Consider the following 24,131-nt stretch of genomic DNA (forward strand, 5'->3'; position numbering starts at 1 on the left):
AAAGGGCCAGAGTAGAATATGAACCCAATCATAAGACCATTTTTTTCTAATCATAGAACTTTAACTTGGCCCAGTTCCCCAGATTTTTAAGCCCTAGGGTTATTGTTATTATTTTTTTTTTTAAAAAAGAGGTGTCTTGGCACTTTGAAAATTTGGCTAACAGTGTGGAGGCGTATGTAGTTACTGAACATCAAAGAATATCAGAAGATTTCCAGATGGCATTAACATTTACATGGCCTAAGATATAGAAGAGCTGTTTGGTTTAGGAATTAGTTTCAGACCAGATATTGGAAATTCTGTATAGAAGGGTGGGCTAACTATAGCAATAAATGATTGGTAAGTGTTATTATTAAGTGAACAAAGAAGCATATGTTAGTACTTCTTACAACAAGCTTTATTCTCAGAATATTGATTTTATGATCATTATTTTTGCAGGCATATCGTCAAGGCATAGCATTCAGTAGTTAGTGCTTCTGAAGTATATTCATGTCTTTTTGAAACTTTAACTTAGTCTTATCTGTTATTTTTTCATTAAAGAAAAATCTACTGAGTTTTCTTCTTTCTTTTTCAAATATTTTCCTGCACATAATTTTGTTTCATAACAAGGAGTTATTTCATGGCACTTTGTTTTAAATGATCAGTCTTCCCATTTATGTCTCTTAACAAGTGAAGTATCTCGCCTGTTTTGTAGATTACTTTTTCACACAAATACTCCTTTCTGGTTGCTTTAAATTTTAAAAGTAACTTTATCAGAATGAATGTGGTAGTCAGTTTCCTAAGCAGCAATTTTATAGTTTAAAAAATGTTAATATGTTTCTAAAATTGAATATTTAAAAGTTTCTATTTTGTGTGTGCAATAAATTACTGAGTTGTAAGTATATAAGGCCTTGTTCTAAGTACTAGGGAGAAAGCATTGAAGACTGCATACAAAGTTTCTTGACCTCATGAACCTCATTATGGTTTAGGGACACAACCTTTTGGAGAGGGACCATCCTGTTACTGTCTACACATATTGGAACCTCAGAACACTCCCAACTGATAATATAACAATGGAGGCTTTTATAGCCATAGAATAGCTGCTAGTGGAGAAAAGTCATCTCACAACTAGATGCCAGCTATGCTGATGGCACCTCAAGACCTTATGAAAATTCAAGGTTGGGCACAGTTTCTTACACAAGAGCAATTGGTCCCAGCTTATTTTCATAGACAACTCAGAGCCCTACTACATTCAGTGGACACATCTATTCATTTCTCTGACTCAAGAGGTTATTTAAACATAAGGCCTGTTCCTTTCCATCAAGGGCATGAATTAGTGGATCTATCCACATCAAAAATTAGAAGAAAGGGAGGGCCTTGTTCATCCCTTGACCTCTTTCACAAGGACACATTCATTCCTCACCAATCATGGTCTGTCATCTCCCTCTTGGATGAACCAAATTGTTTGTCTTCCTTCAAGTAATAAGCTTCACCAGAACTCGGAAGTCATTCGGTCATGGAGGAACTTTCAGGGTCAGAGGAGATGGCTGTAGAACCAATCAGTGCAGTTAGTGAATGTGTTCCTACTCAACAAGTTGTCTAGAAATAGCAGCACCAATGTGCAAACCTGACTCAGTCTTTTTGGACTTCTGTAACAGACTACTATGAACTGGGTGGCTTTTAAAGAAAAGAAATTTATTTTAGACAGTTCTGAAGGCTGGGAAACCCAAGATCATGGTATTGTAGATTCAGTGTCTGGTAAGGGAACCACTTACTGATCCATAGACAGTTGTCTTCTTGCTGTGTCCTCACATGGCTAAAGGGGCAAATAAACTTTTTGGGCTTCTTTTATTAAAATGCTAATTCGAAGAACCATCATGATCTAATCTCTCAAAGGCCTCACGTCCTAATGCCATTGCCTTGAGAACAAGAATTTCTGCACATCAGTTTTGGGGGTACACAACATTCCAACATTACATCAGTCATCCTATCACATCAGTACTTATGCTGGATCCAAAGAGGTCCATTTGGTTTCATTATCTCCAGTGGGAGCCCTCTTTAGAGGAACTTCTTATCTCCACAGAGGCATCTTTGTTTTTACTTGCTTTATTATATCCTAACAAATCATCTTAGTTTTTGCATCAACCCATTATTTCTGTTTTGTTTTTGAGTTCCATAGTTTGTTACTAATTACTATTATACAATCAGTGTTTATGTAAATAGATAACATAGGTATAATAACAGGACTGTAATAATTAGTCTTTAAAAGGTTTAGAGAGGAGAACATTTGGGATAAGGCTTGAAGGGCAGAAAAGCACAAAAGAAAGACATTGTTGACCATAGTGTTATGGAAGAAATTTCGGATGAAGTGTTTTAAGGCAATGGGGGAGAAGTTTCGTGTAGCTTGGGGTGCATAAGAATAATATTGAGACAGGAGTTTTAGAACAGGTAACATTTATTATTTTAGAGGTGGAGAAGCACAGTAAATAACAGCTGACCTCCTTAGAAATTTTAGAATTTCTTATAACTAGTATTCATTTTTATATTTACTGTTTTTTTTTGTCTCTTTTGGTGTTATGGAGTTTGAATTCAGGGCCTTGATGATTTTATCTTCTTTCATGTAGCTTCAAGTAGTTTCTTCCAGTCTGTTCTCTGATTTCATCCTAACAATATCTGAATAACACAGCTCTGAAAATATTACAATATTCCAATTTTTTTGCATAAGGAAACTGAATGGAGAGCTCACATGATTTATTCACAGTTATATGGCCATGCTTAGCATGATGCTAGATCTTCTGAGTTTTAATCCTGTACCCTATTTGGATTTTACTTATTTGTATATATATATATATATATATATATATGTATGTGTGTGTGTGTATGTGTCTTTTTGTCTTTTTTCCCCCTTCAAATCATTGTGTTTTTCTTTTTGCCACAGGACTTGGCTTTCACTCTGGAAGAAAGACAGCAATTGAACATTCATGGATTGTTGCCACCTTGCTTCATCAGTCAGAAGATCCAGGTTCTTAGAGTAGTTAAAAATTTTGAACGTTTGAACTCTGACTTTGACAGGTAATAACATTCCTCACTGTGATTTTTGTATTTATCTTATGTAATTGTCTAGTTTATTAGTTTTTTTGGGGAGAGGGAATAAAGTTAAATTATTTAGTGATTTGGAAAGCGTAGTCAACTTTGAGGGGAGTTTGCAATCTTTTTTTTTTAAAGCACTTTGTCTAACATATGAATGAAAAATATTTTTCTAAACTCTGTTCTCAGAGAAACTACTTTTCTTTTATGATAAAATTATTGCTATTAAAGTGAATTATCAAAAAATGCCATTAATCAGAGCAAAACAGACTAATATAGCTTTTAGTTAGACTTTAAATACATAGACTAGTTTTAGGATACTTTGACAATAATCAGACAATGGATGTTGGTGATTTGGATTTAGGGTGGTATCAGTGAAGGTGGCAAGTTTTGGATATTTTGACAGTAAAGTCAACATAATTTCCCATTGTATTATATATGAGTATTAGAGAGCTTTCAGAGAGGAGGAGATAAAAACAAAGAAACTGAAAAGGAATGACTAGCAAGATAGGAGAAAACTAACGGAATATGATGGCTTAGAAGTCAAAGAAAGAAAATGTATCAGGGAATGTCACCCATGTCATGTTCTGATAAATAATGTGAGATCTAAGAATTGACCATTGATTTAGCAATGATGAGTTCCACATTGTTAAATTAATTTTAGCTTGTCTAAAATTAAGCTCATAATATTCCCAGATATTTGTTTTCTGGGTTATGTCTATCTAATTGCCCAAGTATATAAAATCCATTAATAACTTTGTCCTAATTCTGGGCATTTTCAACTATTTTAGGGAATAGAAATATATTAGTTTGTTTTATGTTGCTGTAACCAAATATCTGAGGCTGGGTACTTTACAAAGAAAAGAGATTAATTTACTTCACTGTTTTGGTTTCTGAAAGTCCAAGTTTGAGCAGCCCATCTGTTTAGTCTCTGGTTTGGGTCACCTTGTCTGTATCATATGGTCGATAGCATCATGATAGTAGCAGATGTGAGAGGGAAAGAGATCACAAGGCAGGACAGGAATCTGGAGAACAAGGTGGGGCCAAGTCTTATTCTTTTTATAACAACTCACTAGCGATGAAACTAACTAGCGTCCCATGAGAACTATGTTAGTCCCTTCTAAGGACAGCTTGCCTAATCTAACTACCTTTCATTAGGTAGGTACCATTAGTTTCTGGTACCTTTCACATTGTCATACTGGGAACCAAGCTTCCAGCATATGATCCTTAGAGGGCAAATTCAAATGATATCTAATCCATAGCAGGAAATTAATCCAAAGAGGCTGGTAAGGTTATTGAGTACAGTTTTGCAAGATTCTTTTCAGTTGTATCAAGCAGTTTGAGGTTTGTTCTATATACTGTGAAAGATTACAGGTAACATAAACAGGTTTGTGTTTAGAAAAATAACTGTGGATCAGAAATACCTCTAAACAGAAAAAGGCCATTAGATACAGATAGTAAGAAAAGTCCTTTGAGTTTGCCTACAATAGCTTTTTTCTTTTTGTGGTATTGGGGCTTGAACTCAGGGCCTACACTTTGAGCCACTCCACCAGCCCTTTTTTGTGATGGGTTTTATCATGATAGGGTCTCATGAACTATTTGTCTGGGCTGGCATTGAACCACGATCCTCCTATCTCTGCCTCCTGAGTAGCTAGGATTACAGGCGTGAGCCACCAGTGCCTGGCAGATAGCTGTTTTTAAGGTGAATGCTTTACTCCCTTACTCACTTCCTACTTGTCATTTCTTTTGGTCAGTTAAAGGATGAAGTCTTCTGTCTACATTGTTAATGTTTAAACTGTACAGTGATATTTTTATGTCTTTCATTTTAAATTAAGAATAAAGTCTCTTCAGGTTTGAATAAAATGATGTTATTTCAGCAATGATTGTCATGTTTGGTAGTAATCAAGTTTATGTTTCTTTATTTCTTGAGGTGTTTAAGAATATTTCTAAATTCTTCTTTTGTTTATTTTTATGAGACAGGGTCTCATAAAGTTCCCAGGCATGGAACTTGTGACTCTCCTACCTTAGCCTCTTGAGTGTTGGGATTAGATCACAGGTATATGTTACTATGCCTGGCCTAACTTGTTTTTAATTTTTAATTTTTTTTTGCAGTGCTGAGAATTGAACCCAGGTCCTTGTACAGGCTAGGCAAGCATCCTGCCACTGAGCTATATTCCCAGCTCTTCATGTATTTTTTGAGATGAGGTCTCACTATGTAGCCTCAGGCTGGCCTTGAACTCCCCATCCTCCTATTAAGTGCTGGGATTACCAGAATGTACCACAACACCTGGATTTCTTAGATATTTTCTATGTGACTTAAAAAAGTACTTTATACTTGGTTGAAAAATGTCTAATTAGATTTCTCAGCTGCTATTTCATGGCTTTGTTGGATGTAGATCTAATTATATCCAATTTATGCAGGTATCTTCTCTTAATGGATCTTCAAGACAGAAATGAAAAGCTCTTTTATAGAGTGCTAATGTCTGACATTGAAAAATTCATGCCCATTGTTTATACTCCCACTGTGGGTCTAGCTTGCCAACAATATAGTTTGGCATTTCGGAAGCCAAGGTATGTAAACTTTTGTTTTAAACACAAATTGTATCTTACTTTTTGTAAGATTTTAATGATAATTTAAAGATACTTTATTTTATTTTGTAATTGACAAATAAAAATGTATTTATTTGTGATGCATAGTATTGTGCTTTGAACATGTATACATTGTGTAATGGCTAAGTCAAGCTAAATAGCATGCATTACCTCACTTATTTATCATTTATTTGTTTTGAGAACGTGGAAATCTGTTCTTTGGCAATTTGAAGTATGCAGTACATTGTTATTAACTTTAGTCACTATACTGTACAGTAGATCTCTAGGACTCATTCCTCCAATCTAGCTAAAAGTCTGCATTCTTTGACCAATATCTCCCTAATCTTATATCTCCCCCACCCCTCCCAACCCCTAGTAATCACTATTTTCCTTTCTGTTCCTATGAGTTTGACTATTTTTAGATTCCACATATGGGTGAAATCATGCGCTCTTTGCCCATATTTAACTGTCCTCCAATGTTACAAGGGTTTTATCTTATATATATCCTTGCCCACATATTTTTCCTCATTCTGACAATAGTGGTTCTAACAGGTGTGAAATATCTCATTGTGGCTTTCATTTGCATTTCTTTGATTATTAATGATGTTGAACATTTTTTCTACATATCTCTTGGCAGTTCTTTGTCTTTTAAGGAGCCATGTATTCAGATTTTGCCCATTTTAGAATCTGGTTATTTGCTTTATTGTTTGGGATTAAACCATTATCAAATGTATGGTTTACAAAAATTTTCTCTTATTGCATAGGTTGTCTTTTTTCTCTTTTAATGTTTTTGCTTTGTGTAGTGCAAAAGCTTATTAGTTTGATGTAATTCAGTTTGTCTAGTTTTGCTTTTGCTACCTATGCTTTTGGGGTCTAATCAAAAAATTACTGTGGAGCTGGGTGTAGGGGCACACAGCTGTAATACTAGCATTCAGGAAGCTGAGCTCATCTGGAGGATTATGAGTTTGAGGCCAGCCTAGGCCACAGGGTGAGACCCTGTCTTAAAAAACAAAACAAAACCAAAAAACTTGCTCATACCAATATCATGGAACTTTTACTCAGTGTTTCCATGATACTTTTATCTCCTGAGTTGAATTTGTTCCTAAGAATTTTATTTTTTTTGTTAATGGGATTGTTTTCTGGATTTATTTTTGAATAGCTCATTGTTAGTGTACAGAAATGCTAATGATTTCTGTGTATTGTTTTTGCATCCTGTAATTTCCCTGAATTTATTAGTTCTTACAGTTTTTATGATAGTTTTTTAAAGTTATTCTGTATATATAATGTTAGCTGTGTTACTGTCATATATGGCCTTTATTGTATTGAAATACATTTCTTCTCTACCTAATTTCTTGAGAGTTTTTATCGTAAAAGGATGTTGAATCCTGTTACATGCTTATTCTACATCTATTATTATATGGTTTTGTCCTTCATAATTGGATTGCATTGTTAACCCATTCTTGCATCTAAGAGTCATACTTTGATCATGGTAAATGATTCTTTTAATATACTATTTTGAATTTATTTGAGCTGAATTTATAGTCTCTATCTTTCTTAGAATCATTTGTTTTTCTGTAAAAATTTTAATGTATTTGATTAGAGGGGGGCTTTCTCAGCAGCAAATTATTTACCAAATAGAAAGATAGCTAGAGCAGAGGAGAGGAGAAGGGTTGGGTGGGCACTGTAGCAAAAATATCCACAAAAATAAAATTTGGTGGAGGTATTTGTTGTATTATTCTTTCAACTGTTTCATAAAAGCTTTATCAATAAAGAAAGTAAGTTTTCTAAAAATATTTCTATATTATTTCATTTGTATGACTGTTTTCTCTCATACTGCTTTTTTTGGTGGGACTGGGGTTTAAACTCAGGGCTTCATGCTTGCAAAGCAGGTGCTCTGTCACTTGAGCCACACCTCCAGTCCATTTTGCTCTGGTTATCTCAGAGTTGAAATCTCTCAAACTATTTGCCTGATGGTCTCAGCCTCCCAGGTAGCTAAGATTACAGGTGTGAGCCACTGGCACCAGGCTCATAAGGTACTAGGGTACCTTACTAGGCAGTACTAGGGTTTGAACTCAGGGCCTTACACTTGCTAGGCAGGTGCTCACCGCTTGAGGTACACCTTCAGCCTTTCATATTGCTTTTTTAATGTTTGTATTTTCCTGAACTTCTGGTGATTTTGAAGATTTTTAGTAGATTAATTATCATGGCTTCACATATAATTACATAAGTGACACCTATTTCAAGTTATGTTAGATAGTATAAATTTAGACATTATGTTTAATTGGAAAGGGAATTGTGAATATGATGTATCTTGCAGGCATCAGTTAGCATATAAGACTATATTAGTGCCATTTTCATTATTATGATGAAATACCTGAAGTCGGGTAACTTTATAAAAGAAAGAGACTTATTTAGCTCATAGTTCTGGAGGTTCAAGGGCATGGTATTAGTATCAGTATTGTGGTGCTTATCTCTGGTGAAGGCCTAAAAGAAGGAACATGTGATAAAGAGATCTTGTCATATGGCCAGACAAGGAGTCAGAGAGAGATTTATCTGTTGGCTCTGGCTTTCACAACTTTCTCTGTGGAGAATTTACTTTTGTCCTATGAGAATTGTCTTGATCCTTTCCCTGGGCAGTGCCTCTGGTGACCTAACGCCCTCTCACTAGACTGTACCACTCCCACTATGCTTCTAAACTGAGGACCAAGGCTTAAGATAGGAACCCTTGGGGGACAAACCATATCTACACCATAGCATAAAATAAAATATTTTAATTTTAAGCCAAAGTTAAAATATGTCTGTAAAACCTTTTCTACTGCAATACAAATTATTCTAAATGAGTGAGCAGGAGGGTTAAACCTGTTCTTATATTTACTTAGTATGACTTTGGGTGGTAGCACATCAGAAATTAACAAGTGAAAGTTAAGGATTAATAGTACTTCAAGCACTAAACTTAGTTGCAAACACATACATCTTTTGACCATGCTTTTTCATAGGTATCTTAATGATAGGATGCTTTCCTATGGTCAGTTGTTTATTTTTTATTTTGAATGTGACATTAAAATCTGTTAAGTGAAAATAAATTCCTATATAAATAGCTCTTCCTCTAATGGTTTTCTTTCCTAAGGTGAAATGCTGGAATATCCATTTGTTCCTCTTCTGTGGAATTTCTTCTGTGGCATGAAATGGATACTCTGTGTGTTTTCAAGATGTCATGGATAATAATGTTGTTGGCTTACTTAGGCTGTCTTCTTCCCAGTGTGCCCATAATATAATTCTTACAGAATCTCCAGTATTTGATAATTCTGTCTGCTTAGGACAATACAAATAGTTATGTGCTATCACTTAATTTTTACATAGAGGTAAAAATTTTTGATGCTAGAGACAATTCTTTTTTCTTTTTTGGCTTTTATTTTATTTTATTTAAAGAATAAAGGTTTGTATTACCTTAAGCAAACAAACTAATGCCTCATGCCTAGTCTGAAATAATTTAAAATAAGTGAATATAATATATGTCAGCATGAAGGAATAGGCAATGAATTATTTTGCTAATACACATTTGAAAAAATAGTAACAAAATTAATTCTCTTCATTTCTAGAATTCAAATTTCAGAGCCTTATCTCATCTAAGTTAAATACTTGTAGTATATTACATTTGCAGAATTAGAGAAAAACAGCCTCCAGGGAGAGAAAAGGAATGAAAAGTCACCAAGGAACCCTGGGAGGTTTGGGAATTGTCACACCTACAGTTCCCCCAAATAGCTAGACATATGGTTGAAGAAAAGGCTCTAGATGATGAGCCACGCATTTCTGATCTAAGTCAGGTAACCCTGTTTTTTTTCATGCGCCATCCTATGTTATAGCCACTTGCCCCATGTTAGTTTTCCTAGTTTAAATCTTAATTAAAATGAAGTAGAAGTGTGAACTCAAGCTGCTCCACCACACTAGCCACTTTTCAAATGCTCAACTGCCACATAGAGCTCCAGTAATGGTGGCACCCAAGATACACGAGGGAGACCTTGCCTCCATGACACATTCATAAAAATCAGAATCTGCCTCTCAATAAGTATTTGTTGAAAGAATAAATTCTATAGCCAATCATGCAGCCATATTAAATAAATTAATAATTGCATACTTAATGAGTCTTCAACCCCTGAAAAGGAGGGTGAAGAGGGTGCCCAGCCAACTATACTACCATAATCTGCTCTTCACAGACCTCATTATGAATGAGACAGCCAGGGTATTTTTTTTCATGTTTCTGTTTTCTTTTATCTAAAATTTGGTGACTTGGACAAATATTGGATCTAGAGGCCACTTATAATCTGCCATGACAATGTTATGTAGCTGTCGAGAAAAGACCGTCTCTATTCAGTCCATATAATAGATTCAAATGTTAACATTTACTTTTTTTTCCCATCTCTTCTTTTTTTTTTAATTTTTATTTTTTTATTATTCATATTTGCATACAATGCTTGGTTCATTTCTCCCCCCTGCCCCCACCCCCTCCCTTACCACCCACTCCGCCCCCCTCCCTCTCCCTACCACCCCCTCACTACCCGGAAACTATTTTGCCCTTATCTCTAATTTTGTTGAAGAGAGAGTATAAGCAATAATAGAAAGGAATAGCTAGTTGAGATAAGGAGAGCTATACTGGGAGTTGACTCACATTGATTTCCTGTGCATGTGTGTTACCTTCTAGGTTAATTCTTTTTGATCTAACGTCCTCTCTAGTTCCTGGTCCCCTTCTCCTATTGGCCTCAGTTAGAGACAATTCTTTTTGTATTTTTCTGGAATGCTAAGCTACTTGTCTTACTTAAATTGCTTATATTTTGTGAAACTTTCCTTTTTAGATTTCATGTAAATTAACAACACAGGTATATATAAAGGATAGCTAAAGCAGATTTGTATAATTTCTTTAGAAATATTTCTATCTACTATATTTTTGTAGTATAATTTCCAAAAATTTTCTCCCTCCCTTTTGAGTTCTTCTTAGACCTTTAAACTTACACTATACTTCTTTCAACTACTCATTTTTATGCAATGAAGCACAAATTTGATTTTGTAAAACAGATTGTGCTACAATCTGTTTTACAAAATTGTGATACTACAACAGTTTATTGATAATAGTTGAAAAAAAGTACAACAAGCATTTCCAAAAAACAATTGGACCAGGCCCAAAATCTCTATTGGTAGCCTGCCTCAGAATTACTTTCTTAGTAACTCAGTAATTATTATAAATAAATTAAACAGAAGTTGCTTATTAAAGATACATTGCTTTGCTGCCGGTTTTAATAACCATAAGTTAAATGTTTAATTGTTTAACCCTTGAAATAAGGCTGTGGCACTGTCTTAGTCAGTAGGGCTGCTGTAACAAACTGCCATAACCTGACTGCCTTCTCAACAAGAGGGGTTTATTTCCCAAAGTCCTGGAGGCTAGGAGGTCTAAGTTCCATGGTCAGCATGGTTGGGTTTTAGAAAGGGCCTTCTTCTGGGTAATAGACTACTAACTGACTTCTTGTCCTATTTTCACATGGCAGAGAGCAGAGAACTTTCTGCTGTTCTTTATTATAAGGTTAGTAATCCCGTGTGGGCTCTACCTTCAAAATCTAATCACTTCCTATGTAGGCTCTATCTCCTAATACCATAACCCTGGGAATTAAGATTTTAACAATTGAAGTTTGGAAGTACACAAACCTTTAGTCTCTTGTAGGAATTTTCAGTAGTCCAGTGCTATTCTGTTTGTTACCGGACCATGAAAATATAAACTTCCAAGTGATTCAGTACCCAGAGTTCCTAAGTTTCCTAGGTTGTCTTACTGGTAGAGGTTTGTTGCCTGGGGCTATTCTTAATTGGATTTGACTTTTTTTAACTGAGTCACTTTAGAATTGTTAGACATATTAAGGAGATTTTTTTAGAGCAAGAGAATATTTTTAGCTTAAACCTCTAGTTAGTCTATAAGTTTTAGTTTTTACTGTGTTATAATTGTCTCTAGAAATTCTTTCAAACATCAAATCATTGATTAAAACTTTTTAACACTTTCAGAAAACAGATCATTCTATTGTTAGATGTTAATAAAAATTTTACCATTTACCTGTAGTAATAAGCCTTTGACTTCAATTTATACGTACTCTCTTTGGTTCGTTTATTTCTTTACTTTGAAATAGGCATAATGCTTGCATTGATCCAATTTTAAAGTCTGAGAAAAAGAACTACCTAATCACTTCCTATATAGGCTCTACATATATTTTTCCAAAGCTATGAAACAAGTTAGATAGAATCAGGCTAGTTCTAGTTTTTTAACTATAACTGCATCTGTTTATTTTTTAGTTAGATAATTATTTAGAAGAGTTGATTTTCATTTATTATGAATATGTAATGTAGCTGATGATTTCTTGAATTACTAACTCAAATTAATTATTATATTCTGAGCAGAATAAATGCTATGTTTATGAAAATGCATATGTGACCTATACTAAATAGGAGTAAGAAATTCAGCATGTGCCCAGAACTAGTTGAAAATACCAAAGTATCTTCTTTCCTAAGCATTGCCTTAATTAGGAAAAATTTGGAGAATGGAAAAAATGTACACATGGTTCAAACAATTTTTTACATCAAAATCTGAAGGTTGTCTAATTTGTGGAGACATATAAATCTTTTTAGCAAGTTTTAGTGAAACTTATCTTTTACTGTAAAAAGCCCTTAAAAATATAAAGTAACAGTTCATTGAGTCTCCATCTTCATCTAGAGACTTTAAATATGGAAAACTTGAATGGAAATTTAAGTTTCAGATCCAACAATAACTTTCCTACAATCTGTGTGGTACACCAGGTGTTTTAACTTAAATTTACATATAATATATGGAGAATTAGGAAAAATTGCCAAGTTTTATCTCAGGTGGTATTTATGAAAACATAACTTTGGTCATCATTCCAATCTTTAAGAAGAGTATACATTTTAAAGGAGAATTGTAAATCTCACTACTAAAAATTAAAAAAACGAAAAGAGACATAATGGTTCTTACATCACCATATATTACATGGCCCTATCACATCTGGAATATTCTGTTCATTTTGGACACCATGTTTTTGAAGGGTCATTGGCAAACTGAGATGCATCTGGAGAAGGTGACATTTATTGAAAATGTTTCACGTGAGAAAGAGAGGAAATAGAGATGCTCAGTATAAAGGCTTAAGAGATAGGTCTTCAAGTATTTGAAAAGTCTTGTAGAAGAAAGGGCATATTCGCATCGTATAGCCTCAGAATGTTGAGCTAAAATCACTGGATGGAAGTTATTACAGGAGCACTTTACTATCAGAGCTTTTCTGATAATTTCACTGGAATATACTTCCTTAGCCTTCATCATTGGAAACATTCAAGTGGTTTGGATAATCATTGGTCATGCATGTTATAAATGATATTCTTGCATTGAGCATGATTGTAAATCATTGAATTCTTTTTTGTTTGATTGTTTTTTCTGGTACTTGAGTTTGAACTCAGGTAAACCATTGAATTTTAAGGTCGCTATTAACTAGAAAATTCTGCGCATGTTTGAAAATCAGCTTATATATGAATAGTTCCAGGGATTTAGAATGTTTCCTAAGATACAACTAACTCCCATCAGTTCAAATAAGTTTGTTTTCTAATTCAAAAGGTTTAAGTAGTTACAGCTTTTATCACAGTTTTAAGAATTACTAAAAATAACATTTTCAAACAGGATTTTAAAGTGATTTCATGACACATCTTATTAAAATTCGTACTCAATTGCCCATGCCATTTTACATAATTATATTGTGGCTATAATGTTTGTTTTCAACATTTCTCTAATTTGAATGAATAAAAAGTCAAATGTTGACATTAGACTATCTCTAATTTTACATTTTTACTTTTTGTATGCTTTTAAAATTTTTTGGTATATTCTTTTGTACTTTTATTTATTTTTATGTGTTTTCCCTAACTTAGTTGCAGGTAGTTAGCAGAGAAAATACTAGAAAGAATTTTCTTTAAGATAATGCTACGTCTTTTTACCACTGGTCCCTACTACATCAGTCAGTAGTTGAAGGGAACGAGTAAGGTTAGCATTTGCTTTTCTTACCCTTTCCAAAATTCCCCATGTACTTCCCAGGTATACTTCTGAAAATTTAGAGGTTTATTTTCATCAACTGTCTTGACAAAACAATCTATGTTTAATATCATTAGAGAATTTTTTTATGTCTCTTTAAAAATATTAGATACTTTATAGCTAGGTATTTTATTTAAAAAGCAAGTGAAATTGTCAACTTAGTTTAATACCATTTATTTCATTCTGTATTTCATAATTAATATTCATCTTAGTAAAATTTATAAAATAGTTGATAGGATTTCATATTATCTAGTTATCTGCTTAAATTATGAAAGTTATTTTATTTCATTTCTAAGTAAAGAAACTTTTCATTTAACTGTATAAATCTTAGTCTTAATATAATTATCTGGTGACTGAATGGTAGTCATACTAATTTGGAAAGTATCATAATTCAGTTTTTTAAAAAATAGCACTGCTTTGTGAAATAAAACATTTGCACTATAAAATGAGGTAATTTGTTTAAGAAACTGAAAATGTGTAAGTATATTATTTCCCTGTACGTAGAAGTTAATTTTTATTAACATTTGCCAAATAAATGTCATCTGTATGATGAGGTTGCTGTTACCTTAGGAGTCTTTCCAGATTTTCTACCCTGGAATGCCCTGTGGAGTTTTTTAAAACAATCTTATATTTAATTTATTTAATTGGCCTCCTTTTTTTTTTTTTTTTTTTTGGCAGTACTGGGTTTGAACTCAGGGCCTCCAGGAGCTCTACCATTTAAACCACACCACAGCACACTTATACTATTTTTTAAATGAGTAAATTAAAAAAAAAAACTTACGTAAAATCATTTTATGTACATTTTGAGTTTATATTTATTTGGAAATAATAATTATATGAGGAGATGGGGGTCAATAATGTTTGGTAGTTGATGATTTTTAAAAATCTGTTCAATTTTGTATATTGAAAACAATTATTCCAAGGAAAGTATCATCCAGGAATTAAGAGCTAGAGTTGGGACTTGAGCTCATATTTTGTAGCTCCTAATCCTCTGTAGTAATCAGAGTCCTTCAGAGAAACAGATCAGTAGTATGTACATGTGTATGTGCGTTGTGTATGTGTACACATATAGAAAGAGGGGGGGATTTTATTTTAAGGAATTGGCCCATTAGATCATGGACACTGGCAAGTGCACTATCTGCAGGGTGGGCTGGCAGGCTGAAGGGCCAGTGAAGTGTTGATGCTGCAGCTGAGGTCTAAAGATATCTTTTGGCAGTCATCCCCTCTACCTCAGGGGCAGTCAGTTTTTTCTTTCACCTGAATGGCCTCCATATTTTGGAGGACAATCTGTTGTATTCAGAGTCTATCTATTTATATATCTATATTTTTTTCTCATTTTTATTAGGATATGTTCATTGTACAGGGAGGATTCATTGTGACAATTCCGAATAGGCTCACATTGTACTTTGGTTAGATTGCCCCCACCAACTCTCCTCCCTGCCCCACTCAAAGCAATTACAAGAGGTTTCATTGTTTATTTTGTGTATATATATATGAAACCCATCAACTGTATTCTCTTTCATCTTTTCCATTTACCTATTTAAATATTAATCGCATCTAAAAATTATCCTTACAGAAACATCTAGAATGTTTGACAAAATATTTAAGTGTTGTTCCTAGCCAAATCACACATGAAATAAACTATCATATCCTCAGAGAAACAATGCTGATCCTTTTTTGCTTGATTATGTATTCTACCTTGGTACTGAGTTGTTCAGAGAAGCCATACTCTATCATATAGGTTCTTGGTCCTTTCCTTATTTACTTTCTGATTTTCAACAATTAAAATGATGTATTTGTTAATAAAGATTTTTCTCTGAAATACTGGAGTGTTTATATGGGGAGAGTTCCATATATTGCTTTCCAGAAGAGCTTAATGTTAATAGATATTTCTTGGGAATGCTGTTCTACTATGGTTTTATTTTAAAAGTTTCTAACACTAATTGGATTAATGTCAGTAATGTAACATCTGAACCTAGTTTTATAAGTTTTCAAATAACATTATTTATCACTTAATTTTTCTAAAAGATTTGTACTGCTTTTTTCCCAAAAGACAGTGACACTTTTTTTTTTGCTAGATTCTGTGTGTTATTAGAGCTCTCCTCTTTCCTTTATAGCATTAAATAGGTAAATAAAATATATATTTCCTACCACTGTAGAATTATAATATTCAAGTGAACAAAGAAATATATGAATACAGTTCATGTTATGAAGAAAATGAACAGTGATAAACAAGGAGATTTTCTTTCATAATGCAGTTAGGGATGTGTCTCTGAGGAGAATATTTTAGATGACACTTGTAAGATGAGGAGTTAGCTTGTAAAAAATAGAGAAAAGTAATATTTGAGGTCTGGGTATAGGGAGTGTGGCACAAGATGAGATGTATAATGTAGATAGGAGTCATATTCAAGGCTGATGGGTCATGGCAGAGTTTGATTGTAGCTCACAATCTATTGGGAAAGCCATTGAGATATTTGAAGTATCATCCAATTAAAGGTTTAAATGATTACTCTGGCTTCCGCCTGAAATTAGAGGCTAGAATGGAGTGGAAAGACTTGTACGAAGTATTGACTCTCCTTTCATCAATCCTAATCAGTTGGAATGAACTTAATCATTTTAGGATTTGGAGCAAAGAAATCAAGCAAGCCTGTAAACTAACACAGTTGGCAATAGTAGTAACTGCTTCACATGGGAATAACTCCAGTCTTTACAGTGGTGGCTATAAGTAGGTGAGGTGATAAGGATATATAACCTAGGGTATTTATTCTGACTCTGAATACAAGACAATCTGCTGAATGTAAGACTTTCTCAAACTTGCAGTCTTAGTACATTCATTTTATTTATAACCCAGGTCAATTCCCTTATGATCTTTTTCCTTTTTCACTGCATGTGTTCATCCTTAACCATCTAGACCATGTTTTCTTTCCCTTAAGGAAGAACCAACTAGACCATGTTTTATTCTGTTACTAAATATTACTCATTTCATTTCTGTGCACTTATTTTTTAAATTAAAATATTATTAATTTGGGTGTGGAGCACAGTAAATGACCTACACAGTCTAGTCTCAGCTGGTCTTCTGCTTCTCAGAGTTCAACTACAGCTATATTTCTGGTTCATCTCATTCTAGTGGTTATTGGCATGTAAACTTTCTGTAGCTTTAACCTCCTTATCTCATATATTCCTCTTTATGTCCCCTAGGAATTCATTGGCTGAACATTTTATTTCCATGAACTAAATATATTTTTCCTCTTCATTATATTTCCTTCTTAATCTGTACAACTAAGTTCAGTGATCCACTCCACCCACTAAAATAGGGTTTTGTTCTGGATCTTGTTTTCTTTTTATTCTGTATACTTTCTTACTTAATTGTAACCTGAGAATTTCTAAAGTCAGTACCTCTAGCTCAGATCTCTTTTCCTAAGCTTGCTCATGTTTCCAGCTATTAAGTAGCTCCTCTTATATGGCACACAACTACCTACACCTACCCATCTCCAGCCTTACATCCCAGTCCTCAGGTTCCTAACATTGTAAGGTACACTAGCATCCACTCGGTCACCTCAACCAAATACCTAAGACATAGTCAGGATTTTTCTCCCTTCTTTTCTGGGTCTTGACAGTTTTTGCCTATTGAATCTCTCTTGACCATTCAATTCACATTGCTACCCTTTTAGATTAGGCCCTTCTTGTTTCTTTCCTGAACTACTACTGCATTTTCATATGTGAAAACTATCAAGAAAGAGGGTTTTCAAAAGGTATATCTAATTATGCTATTCCTCAGACTAAAACCATTTATTGTCTCCCTATGCCCTCATGGAAATAGCCATGCTTCTTAGCATGACATTCAAGAATTTTTATCATTTTGTCCCTTTGCCTGTCTTTCTGATTTTATTGTTATCTCTTCTACTCCTATCTGGCCCCTTGTTCTAAGTTACACATCCTCTCAGTCCCAACTGCCTGGGCACTTCCACAATCTATATCATACTACATGTAGCAACTGAATTTCTTTTCTGTTCGACTACCTATTGATTATATTTTTTCCTTAATGGTAGTATTGTATCCTTTACCTGTATTCCTGGACCTAGTAAAACTAACAGTGTCTGTTTAGTGGGTAAATGAGCAATAGAACATTAATAAAACATTACAAAATTGGTATGTGCTTTGGACCTGAAAAGGCATTGCTTCTCATTGACTGTGTGATCTTGGGTTTGTAATAACACAAATGTCCTGATCTTTAGTTTGCTTACTTATAAAATAAATATTGTTATGCTGAAATAAGATGATCCTTCTTGAATCTATCTTTTGACAGGAGCTGAAACTTAAAAAAGAACCAAAAAAAGTTCAGACGTAATCATAGGTCTCAAATGCCAATTTCTCAATTTATGAAATAGAAATTTATTTTTCTAAGTATTGAAAAATCTTGAGACTGTACATATAGTACTATAAATGGAACATAATTAGTATGAGTACCATGAATCAACCAAAATGTATTGTTTAGTATTAGAAGAGTAAAAAACTATGCAAATTATGTGTTTTAAATATCATTAGTAAAACTATTTCTAAGACACTAGCAAACCAACGTAAAAATTACCAAAAGCATGATTTGATAAGGGCTTATAGAGAGCAAAGCAGTTAATATGTTATTCTGCCTCATGACCTATACATGGTATTTGGTACCTCTAATGAAATACAAATATTTCCAAAGATGGATGGAAAGTGTTAAGTCCAAGCAATAATTTAAAGTATGTAGAGTTTCTCAATAAAGCCCTTAACCAGAAAAAAGAATTGTTGATATGGGGGAGTTTCCTTTTTTCATAGAATAATTTTTCCACTAAGGTAAACAAGATACTGGTGTTGGAGACTTCTTATTTCTATATTAAATTTAGCTTCTAATTTATTATTTTGTGGTTATAAAACACTCCTAACCTGTGACTGTTAAATTCTTAGACATGCTAATGGGTTTCTTTATTGCTCTTCATTATTTCTCATGTAACAAAATTGAACACAAAGTTCACTAAGTGAAGAGTTGTACTAATAAAATTAGCAATTTTATTAGGGGTAATTTGAACACTGGGTATTTTAAGATATGTAACTCACTAATATGAAAAGTGCCAAAGAGTACATAGAAGCATAGAAGTACTTTCTTCTTTTTCTTTTTCTTCTTCTTTTTTTTTTTTTTGGTGGTACTAGGGATTGAATTCAGGGCCTCACGCTTGCTAGGCAGGCACTATACTGCTTGATTGCGCCATGCCCCCAGCCCTTTTTTGCTTTAGCATTTTCTTTCAGGTAAGGTCTCTGGTTTTTGCCCAGGGCCAACCTAGACCATGATCCTCCTGCCTATGGCTTCCCACATAGCTGGGATCACAGGTATGCCCCACCATGCCCAGCTTATTTGTTGAGATGGGGAAGCACTAACTTTCTGTCCTGGCTGGCCTCAAACTGCAGTTCTCCTGATCTCTGCCTCCCAAGTAGCTGGGATTCTATCACCTTTCTTTTTCTTGTTTCTTTTCGTCTTTTTTTTTGCATTGTTGGGTGAAACCCAGGGCCTCATGAATGCTAGGTAAACATTCTACCACCTTGGAATGAGCTACATGCTAAAATGCAAAGCAAAACAAAAAATCCTCACAGTCTGAGGGAATAGTCCTTCTTCAGTTTGTACCCAGACAAAACCAGTGACTATGGTGGAAAAAATTCCCTGTGTTGAAAACAGATTAATAAATTGCTGCAAGTCTTTCTTATGTATTAAGGTACATCAGTCCCTTGAACAGTTACACAAAGGATTTCTTTTGCCCCAGTACATTAGCTGCTACCTTGAATTGGAAAAGAGAAAAAAAGCAAAACCAAAAAAACTTCCTTCTACTCACCCCAATCAGTAGGCAGATATGAATACCTCAATAAAGAATATACTTTCCGGTTTGATACTTCAACATTATATCAATCCATCCTCAACAATTACTTTGGATTCCTTCAACTGATTTATAGGCATTTGTAACAATATTATCTTCTGTTTACCAGGGTCTATATGAGAAAAAAAATGGCTAGTAGTAATAAAAGCTCTTTTTGTATCTTTTATTAAAATTGCTGTTATTCCCAGTGGCATACTTTCATTAGACCTGAGAACTAACTCAGTTTTCACACTGTGGCTGTTTTTTTAATTACAGTAGTTTTTCTTAGGCCATGTTCTTTTTCTTACCCCCACCCCATTGTATTAATTCTCTGGAATGAGTTTTGCCAATTTTAGACAGTCACTAGCCCTAGAGCTCTTCCCAGGCTAAGTGGACCACTCATATCCTTTAAAATATAGCCTCTGCCTCACTCTACCAGGGTTTCACTCTCTCTCCTCTTGGCTGGAGTGTGCTCCCTGCAGTTTGGGAAAAACAGAACAGCTAGCCTTTAGAATCTGTGGATCCTATCATTTTCCCATGGTTTTACTGAATCTATGAATTGTTTTCATTGTTGCCTCATGGATTTAAGGAAAACCTTTATAAATTTGCCAGTTGTTTTAATTTAAAAGAAAAAACAAACAATGAAGAACAGAAATTAAAACCATCAATTGAGGTCTTTATTTGTTTTGCTAACACTTTTTAAACACGACTCTCTTTTTCTTTTCTCATCTATGAACATGTGGCCTAGTTACTTAAGATTTTAAGGGAGTCTGAGGCTAAGATCCTCAAATCTTTGTACATTGTCTTTGAAATAATTCCTCACCAATCTAAAGCCTCTCCTTTTAAACTAATTTATTAGTCATATATTTTAGAGCTTAAAAGATTCAGTTCTTTTGGTTTTCACCATAATTGCCTAATGTTAGAATAAATTTAAGTGTACTCAATAATTACACTATCAATTCTGTAATGGCATGCTTGAGAGTAGCCATGGTAATTTCAACAGTGTCAAATGGTTATCATTCCCCCTGATAATCATTCCCTCTGCTAAAAAACAGTCATTGTAGAAACTTATTTTTTTCTTTTTACTTTCTGTCATGTTGTTATAGTAATTGTATAATTATAACATTGAGAGAATTCTTCAATTATTAATATCTTAATAGAAAACAGAGATCCTTGAGCTAGGCACAGTGGCTCATGCCTGTAATTACAGCTAATTAGGAGGCAGAGATCTAGAGGACTGTGGCTGAAGACTAGCATGGGTTAAAAGTTAGTGAGACACCATCTGAATAAACAAGTTGAAAGTGGTTATTGATGTGTGTAATCCCAGATATATGGGAGGTATAAATAAGAGAATTATGGTCCAAGGCTGGCCAGTCAAAAAGTGAGAGATCCTACCTAAAAAATAACTAAAACAAAAAGGGCTGGGAGTGTGGTTCAAGTGGCAGAGTGTGAGAGTCTGAGTTCAAACCCTAGTGTCATGAAGAAGAAGAAGGAGGAAGAAGAAGGGGGAAGGAAAGAAGACACAAATTCTTAATTTAATAAGAATAATCTGGAAATAGTAAAAAAAATTTAAAAATTCATGTCTCATCTTAAATGTAGTGAAAGCTCTGATTTCTTTATTTCTAAAATCATTGATAATCTTTATTGAAATAGGCATATTTTTTGTGTGTCACTCATCTGATTTAAGAACTCTGCTCAATTCCCAAATGTGGCCAGTCACATTTGGGAATGAATGTTACTTAATAAAATGGCACATCTGTCAATATCAGTGAAAACTCAAGTTTGTGGTTATTACCGTAGTCAGTGGGCATCGCACTATTTTGTTCACAGATCTCTTGAGAGGATTTTGAAAAACTATGTACTCTTTTAACTTAGTACTAAAAACTTTTATAATATATCTGAGTATTTGTGAAAAATGTAGCTTCCAGCATATTTAAAATATTTCCATTTCAAAATAAAACTATTATGTATTTTGCTTAAATGTACCCAATGAAATACAACTGGATATATTCTGTCATTCATTTTAAATATACAACAACAAATGCTTCTTTAATAGAAATACTGTCATTTTCCTTTCTCATTCAATTCATATTTTAATTCCATTCCTACTTATGATTTTATTCTAGCCATAATACATTTTAATGCTTGAAGTCTTTTATTAAGCATTATTCTTTTTGCAACAAAACTGTGTACAGAGTACTATAATTAAGGCCCTAACTGTTAAAAAATTCTTTTATTAGAGTTATTATATGATTAATATAATATATAATATGTATTAAAATAATATATAACATGTATTAAATACAGTATATAGAATTAGTATATAATTCCTCTAACAACACATATATGTGTTAAATTATTAAATATTTTATTGCAAATAATCATTTAATGAAGTAGAAAAGTTCTCTCCAATTCATGTATATATAATTATATTACTTAGTAGATGGCAATGGAAAGAATTTTGTTATGGCAATGTCACTTAATTCTTAGAAGCTTCTCAGTGCCAAAAATCACAGAAAATATATCATGAAAACTTAATCATTCACCAACTGACAATTACATCCTCCTTTAAAATCATGGAAAGCAATATCCTTCTTAATTCTCAGAATATGCATATATGCACATAGATCTCTGTCAGTTTTCTAAAATATTAGAAACGGAAATGAGACTAATTGGTTGAGTGGTTCGATCAGTTAGTTTGGGGTTTAGATAAACTAATCTGCATGAATACAGATTTCAGAAGTAGCAATCAGCAAAAGAAAAGACTTCTGGACTAAGGCCCAGAGTTAAGACTGTGGGATTTATGTTACCACAGTTTGAAAAGAACCTGAAAACAAAAGTTCAACTAATAAGCTCTTGCTATCCAAGAATGCTGTTTATCAGAGACATGAGAATGAAAGTATTAGAGCAAACTTTTTACCAGTTTATAGCAGAGCAGCATGATTACTTTACATTTGTTACATTAATGATAGTGATTCCCCAAAGATTTTATACTTGGGATCATCTAGCCAGTTTGGCTAGATTTCATGTAAACATGTTAACATGTTCAGAGGCAATTTAATTCTGTTGTATCCTTTATTCATTGCTGTTTCTTGGCTTTAGTGCCTTTGACTTCTTGCATAAAAAGCAGTGACAGTACTCTGGTACACGTCTATCATTAAATGTCTCTGTTATTTCTGCTCTTGGATTCTAGTTTATAGTTTATATTGGCCTTAGATGTGACTGTCATTCCATAGACATCAAGTAACTGCAGAATTTTTTTTACATTGACAATGAATGTTAGATAGGATGTATGATTTTTCCCTTAAAAGTGAGAAGTGATTTAATCTTCTAGACTTCATCATTATTTGTAATGTTTGGAAAGAAACCTGAGCTATCAGTTAAAAAGTGAAGCTTAGTAATTACTCTATTCTGGAAGATTTTGACAATTCATACAGGATCAGAAGGATGGGTGACTGGTAAGTGTTTTATACTTAAAGGAGTCTACCAGATACTGGCTATTTCTCCATTTTTCTCTACCCTCATTTTAGCTATTGCTTCATAGATCTGAGTGTTTTTTTTTTAATTTTCCACATTATAATGTCATAGTTGAACAGTTTCAGTTCATATTATCAAATATTTCTAGTATCTTTGCTGATACTTTCTTTGCCAAAAGGGAGTTTAGAAGAAACATACCACCTAAGGGATTGAACACAAGGTAAGTAAACTTGACTATTTACCCTGCAAACTTAAAGAATTTAGTGTGCCTTTCGCCATATACTGTCTTGGAATAAATGTTAAACAGACTGAAAAACCACAGATGTGTCAGCTACTGTATTTCCTTTACTTCCATTGTCACAGAAAAATCTGAGCACATCTTCCTAAATTTATCTATTTTAATACTTAACAGACTTTACAAATGCAATTTATATTTTACCTACATTTCTGGTTGAGATTTTAAACATAATGATTATTATATTATTTAAAAATAATTATCTTTTCCTCTTTACATCTTTTCTACTATACCCTTCCCTCTTTTTTTCCTTCTAGTGCTGGGTATCAAACTCAGGACCCTGACATACACCAGGCAAGTGCTGTACCGGGGAGCTACATACATGTCTAGCTCTTGGTCTTGCTATATAGCTCAGTCTGGCCTTGAACTTGCTGTGTCAACCCAGGCTGATTTTGAGCCTCTGATTCTCTTGTCTCTGTTTTGAGTACTGACTACAACATCTTTTTTAAAGCCTTTCTTTTAAGGATTTCCTTTTAAAGCCTTGGATCATCTTTAAGACACTAAAAAATTCTCTGTGATCAGTTTAAATTCTGACTTTAGTGTAAAAGGTAATCTGATTAAAAATATATAGGACTTTGCCATGTTTTGACCTGAGGAGAGACATATTCCTTTCAAGTTGTTATAAAGAACATTGTTTTCCATGGATTTTTTTTCTGGTAGTAATAGACATTCTGTTCTTTCCTGATATGAACTTTTGAAGTATTGA

The 24,131-nt window shown here is 33.7% G+C and overlaps 1 protein-coding gene across 1 annotated transcript in view; it reads left to right on the forward strand.

Annotated features, from left to right (window-relative positions):
- The window catches only part of Me1 (malic enzyme 1), a 177,720-nt gene that overhangs the window by 17,051 nt on the left and 136,538 nt on the right, over positions 1-24,131 (forward strand). The window contains exons 2-3 of the mRNA XM_074078882.1: positions 2,915-3,048; positions 5,485-5,634. Of these exons, the coding sequence (XP_073934983.1) occupies positions 2,915-3,048; positions 5,485-5,634 (284 nt within the window). The remainder of the gene's footprint in view (positions 1-2,914; positions 3,049-5,484; positions 5,635-24,131) is intronic.

The sequence above is a fragment of the Castor canadensis genome, chromosome 1 (assembly GCF_047511655.1).
Source record: "Castor canadensis chromosome 1, mCasCan1.hap1v2, whole genome shotgun sequence".
NCBI classification, from domain to species: domain Eukaryota; kingdom Metazoa; phylum Chordata; class Mammalia; order Rodentia; family Castoridae; genus Castor; species Castor canadensis.